Source organism: Miniopterus natalensis, chromosome 9 (genome assembly GCF_054644295.1).
Source record: "Miniopterus natalensis isolate mMinNat1 chromosome 9, mMinNat1.hap1, whole genome shotgun sequence".
In the NCBI taxonomy this organism is placed as follows: domain Eukaryota; kingdom Metazoa; phylum Chordata; class Mammalia; order Chiroptera; family Miniopteridae; genus Miniopterus; species Miniopterus natalensis.
Window position 1 is genome coordinate 41283580 of NC_142089.1, and position 6000 is coordinate 41289579.

Sequence of the window (6000 nt, forward strand, 5' to 3'; positions counted from 1 at the left end):
TCCATGAGGTGTCTGAGCTAATAGTGGTCTGAGAGGCCTTGCCCCAGGACTTGTCCACCAGGGGGCCTGCTTTATAAAAGGACCAGCTCTGTCAATACTGCCAAGGCTTTCAAGACGGCAGTGTGAACACCTCACCTGGTGATAATGAGCCATTTCCACACCCTGTGTACTCTCTCCCATCTGTTGAAAGCAGCACTGGCAGCTCTGCTTCCCAGAGCCGCAGCCATGTCCCAAGCCCCACCCACATGCCAGCACCAGTGTGGGCAGCAATCCAGAAAAGAATAGCCTCCGAAAAGAGAAACACACACATACCCTTCTAGCTTGTGGGCCCTTTGCTGAAGTCTGTCCTGAGACAGCATCATCATTCACTTTTTGGAAACTTTTCATGCTCAAGGCAAGGCCAGGGACATCAGAGCCAATCCAGACCAAATCACTCTTGACATTTGACAGATGAGGGAATGAAACGCCAGAGAGGTGGTTTTCCCAAGCTGTAAGGTATCAGGAGTTGGGGATACTCTTGAGGGTTTGCTCTGTCCCAAGGCTATTATTTGTCATCCTATATCTCCCTTAAGACATGGTTCCTGCTCGGACATGTTTTTTAAAAGTGACATTATACGGCACCATGTGCCAAGAACCTAACGGGAGGCTGCTTCGCTGCTGTAGTTCAGGAGGGAACAGTCAACGGGGCTTCAAGAAAGAGGAAGGTGTCAAGCAGGGGATGGTGCAGCAAACAGAAGTTGGTGGGTGCTGGCAGTGGAAACAAAAGTGTGGTGGTGGCACAGAGGAAAAAAATTGTGTTTAGTTAGACCAGGATGGTATGCCTGAAATAATTTCTGAACATAAATATTGGGGAAGTAGAGGAAGGTGCAGGAACTTGATTGACAAGGTGAAGCTTTACTGCATATTTAAGTCCGAGTTCTTAAAGGCTCCAGAGCTTTGCTTTAGTAAGGTCAGTGTGAAAGGCAGTTTCCAGGATGTGAGGAGAGCCCAATAAAGCCCATTAAAAGAAATGTTACAAAGCACTTGGACTCAGGGATCAGCAGCAAGTTTGAGATATATGACATTGATGAGTTGGTAACCAATGTGCTGTTGAGAAAGTAAGCAAGAGAAAATTACAGAGAAAAAAGGATAATTTCTTCCAAAAAAGTTATTCTATAGAGGTGGTTCTTTAGAGCAGAACTGATGAAAATATTGCCCTAAAACCTGTCAGTAGTTGTGTCAAAACCCAAACTCCTTAGCATCCCTTAAAAGTCCCTTCATCATGTGACCTATTTTGGAAGCCTCAGTTTGCCTGTTATAAGAACCAGCAGGTCCTAGAATAGACCAGTCCTCTTGCCCACAACCTCTCTCTGAAAAATACTGTACTTTGCAGGATTCAGCTCTAGTATGACCCTTTTATAGACTTCCCCGTCTCCTCCCCCACAGAGGTAAGCTCAGCCTTTCTTCTGCGCACAGTGTGCCGTCCTAGAGGAAAAGCAGCTAGTGTAGTTTGACTCACCAGAAACAGTCTGGTTGAAGGTTGAGCAGGACTGACTCACTCACTAGCTGGGGGTGGAGGGGAGTCTGTGACTCCCGCCTCCCTGACAATGTTAACATCTTCTCTTACCTCACAAAGTCAAGGGCCCGGAGTCCACCTTGAGCTGACTAGGTAGTACAGGCTGTGAGGCCTTTAGGAACCCTGGGGAAGTTGGTTGTCAAGGCTACTTACTTAACATAGCCATGAGCTTCTTTCTCCCCTTTCTCAGGAGAAGATCCAGCTGCCCTTGGACAGGCTCCTGACATACTGGCCCACTCCGAAAGAACCCGAGCCCCTGGTCATCAGCGAAGTCCTTCATCAAGTGACCCCCGTCTTCACACAGCTCCTTCGTTCCAACTGGCCAGAAAAGGGAAAAGGAGTCCAAGGTCACTATACCTCTGAGGAAGACACAGGGTCCAGTGCCTCAAGCTCACCACCTCCCAGAGCTCTCACAGCAGAGACAGGACAGCTTGTGGATCTGTACAAGGTGCTGGGGAGCAGGGGACCTGACTCAAAGCCAGGAAACCCAGCAAGCCTGACAGTCCTCCCAATGGACTATCTTCCCACTCATGAGGGCTACTTACCCTCCAACACAGACTATCTCCCTTCACACGAGGCTCCTGTAACTGAGCCCCTGGAAGAACTGGAGCCTCAGCACATCTCTCTTTCTGTTTTCCCCTCAAGTTCCCTTCACCCGCTCACCTTCTCCTGTGGTAAGAAGCTGACTTTGGATCGGTTAAAGATGGGGTGTGGCTCTCTCATGCTTTGAGCGAAGCTTGGAACTTAGAAAGTCCAAGTGTTCCCAACCAGCACAGTGTTACAGTATACCCAACCCTCTGCTCCTTGTCATCACCTCTGGGTGCTATCATTAGGTCTGGCTGCAGCTAGAGAGCAATCAAGCCAGCTCAGGTGAATCTCAGGAACTGAGAGTTGGCTGCAACTCAGACCCCTCAGCTTGCCTTCTCCAGTGGCTTAAGATTACATCCTCACTGCATGGATCAGCAGACTCCAGTCTAAGCTCCTGCACCTTTCTTGGCTATGCTGGCTAGAAAGGGGAAAGTGGAAACCAAAGCTCTTACTAGCAGTGGCATACAGTCCTGAGGACCACTCATGCAACAACTGTTTATAAAGCGGCTACTACATGCCAGGTCTTACGTCTAGATCAGCACTGTCCGACAGGCCTGTCTGCACTGCACAATATTGGCTGCTGACACTTTGGAATTGTCTAGTATGAACTGAATTTTGAATGTAATTAAGTCATGCATGAGCTAGGGGCTACAGTATTAAACACAGCTACAGGTGATGAATACATTAGTAAGAAATACAGGGGAACCTTCAGAACAGATCAGCCTAGTTTTTTACATGGCATAAAAGACCCTGGTGAACACCAATATAAAAGTACTTCCAAGATTGTCCTGACTGTCCTTATGTATTTGTGGAAGCCTAAGAATGCATTTTCCCCCCTACTTTTGCTAGTTTGTTTTGCATTCACCTTTCAGTAACTCAAGAGCGGCCTGTGGGAAGCTACTATAAACCCACCTTAGGACCTTAAGCAGCCTCCCCTCTGAAATTAGATGTCTTTGAAAGGAGTGGGCGACAGGCTCGCTGGCCCCTTGTTTTCTCTTTGTGATGCAGCAGGTGCTGCCTTCAAGACCAAGGCTATCTCAGGGTCTAAGACCCAAACTGCCACACTCGTCAGGTCATCCTTCTGCTTTCCTTCCTGGGGAAAACTCTGCACTGGTCCTCAGGCAGCTCTCGTTGAGCCTAGAAGATAATTATTTTCCCCAGCACAAAAATGGAACATGATACATATTTCTTTAGAGCTGTGGCCCTGGCTTGTCAAACCTCCCCCCACCCCCCAATCATTGCTTCTATCCCATCACTTCTGCAAAGCTGGTGGTCTAATTGCTAATAGTACCTTCTCAGAACAGGATGAAAGGTCCAAGAATTTTTTTCTTAAATCCCTGTCAAGCATGGCGCCTACCTCCAACCCTCATCCCACCCAAACTGGAACTGAAGCACGTGTCCCTCAGAGCTCCAGAAATTGAAGTACCGAACATTGCCCTGCTTGTTGTTCATGTTTAACTCTTCATCCATGCTTTCTGCCATTCCAGACTTAACATACTTAGTTCTCCCAGGCTTTTCTTGACCTACTTCTCTATTCTACTCTATTTAGCTGCTGTGCATTAGAGTTCCTTGCATTACAGGCAGCTGCTTGTCTGCACTCAGGATGTGGTGCCTCGTGTGTTTGCAATGGTGGAGACAAGGCCACCTTTTTAGAAGCAGACCAACCTATCACCTCCTAACAGAAACCAACTTTTCTTTCTTGCAGTACTCAGTTTTTCCTATCCTTGGTTTTCTTTCGATTCCCTTTCCATCTTACTCTTCCCTTCCCTACTTGGCCCTGAAGACCAGCTAGCACCATCTTCCTTTTACTCCCCACTCCCCATCCTTTCCATTCCCTTAAAACCCTAGGGGATACTGCAGTCCTCATTTGTTTTCCTAAGAACGTTTTTTTGTTTTTAATTTTAAAAAGGGAGACTTCCCTGACTCCTAAAGGGTCCTTCTAAAAATACAGTGGCTCCTCAGTACTCCCCAAGCATGACACCCATACCACCTACTGCTGGACTGTAAATAGCCTGCAGGTGGGAACTATGCACTCTTCCTCCAACACCACACCTGGGTAACATGGTAGGCCATCAATAAAAAGTAGATGTGACCAGCCACCGCTTTCATCTTGTTCTATTTCAGCAGCCAATCCAGCTGTACATACTTCCTCCTTATTGGGACAATTGAGTTTGCATGTTTTTCATTCCCAACCCCTTCTACCCCACTGTTTACTGGCAGCACTGCTGTAACACATGCAGCCATGTTTATTTTAAAAACATATCTGAGCAAGACTTTGGCTGCTCACTCTGCCAGAAAAAATGTCCTCTTTCCATGAATGAGAGGATGGGTAATCCTGTTCTGTCCTTGCCCTAAGTAATTTTCACACACCCCCTTCCTGCCCACATGCAAAATTACAAATCAGGATGCCTAGTTTACCAGGACTAGGTGGAGCTCACTAATATTCACAGACTTTTGTTCAAGAAAATCAGCAATGATTTAAATCCTCACTCCTGACATACATCCCAAAGCCAACCTAGAAATCTCTGCTCTATTCAAACACATTAAATTTCTTAATTCTCTGGGACCTAAATATTATAAAGTCCAAGTTCACACGTACTAGATACATGGGAATCTCCATCATTAATCCCTGTGTAGAAATCCTTTCTTTGACCTGTTCCTTGAAAGGGCCCTTTCCTAGGAGCCAGACATTTATTTCCTGGGTTCTGTCTTCCTTACAGACAATAGGAAAGTCACACTAGTGCTATCTAGTTCTTTTACTGCCTTTCCCCCCTCCAACCTGTCCCAATTTTTCAGTTTCCATTAATAGCCTACAGCTGCAACTTGGCAATGCCGTGAGGCCAGTGAAAGAGATGCCAAGCTAGGCAATCTATTCTAGGCAATCCATGTTTGATTCTTAGTTTTTCTGAAGCTCTTTTTCTTTCACATGAAGCAGCTGTCGTGTGTCCCAGTATCACTGCTCAAGCCCTCCAAAGGAGCCTTGTTTTTTTCTCCCTAATCTGCAGGAGTCATGGATGTTCACATTACCCAATCTTATAAAAGGCTGACAGGTGAATCCTCAAGTAAACTACTCTCTAGAATAAGAGATCAGAGAGGTCTCTTCTTCCCCCTAAAAAAGGTAAATAATTCAATCTACTGGCTAACTGACAACTAAAAGAAACACCAGCCTATACTGAAATAAATTTCCAATTAAAAATTTGCAAAACTCACACCAAGTTATATAAAAATATTTGTGACATATGCCAAAAGTAACAAGGCATTCTTACAGATCAATATGGAAAAAGCCAACATTTTGAAGAAAAATGAACTGAGAAACCTAAAATATTAAATGTTTAACAAGCATGAAGAAAATAACCTGTAATCAAAAGAATGAAAGACACTGCTTTTCATTTACCAAATTAGCAAATTTAAAGAAAAAATTAGCCAGTATTAACCAGAGAAACTGGTATTTGCAACCAGGTATGCTAGCTGGCTCCTTTCTGGAGGCAGTTGGGCAATATTTTTAAAAATTTGAATATAAAAATCCACTCCTAACAATGTAGACTAAAGGAACACTATAAATAACAAATTGAGTAACATTTATCACAGCATTGTTTAAAACAGGGAGACGGGAACTAAATGCCCTTTATATAAATCATCTATATAAGAAAACACTGAATTTCATGGAATCTAAGATTACTAATTTTAGAACACCCCTATTACATTATGTTCTGAACAGAAAAAAATGCTAATTAAACTGTAATATGCCAGATTTCTACGGTGCACAAGCCCTCTGCCCCCTTAAAATGCCTGAAATAGGGATGGATCTTAGAATTTACGAAAAACATACTATGCAATCTTACATTTCTGCACTTTTC

General features: G+C 44.6%; 1 protein-coding gene across 1 annotated transcript in view; it reads left to right on the top strand.

Annotated features, from left to right (window-relative positions):
- Positions 1-3135, top strand: part of IL12RB2 (interleukin 12 receptor subunit beta 2) — a 60201-nt gene extending 57066 nt beyond the window's left edge. The window contains exon 15 of the mRNA XM_016208136.2: positions 1746-3135. Within this exon, the coding sequence (XP_016063622.2) occupies positions 1746-2285 (540 nt within the window). The 3' untranslated portion in view covers positions 2286-3135. The remainder of the gene's footprint in view (positions 1-1745) is intronic.
- Positions 3136-6000: the final 2865 nt, after the last annotated feature.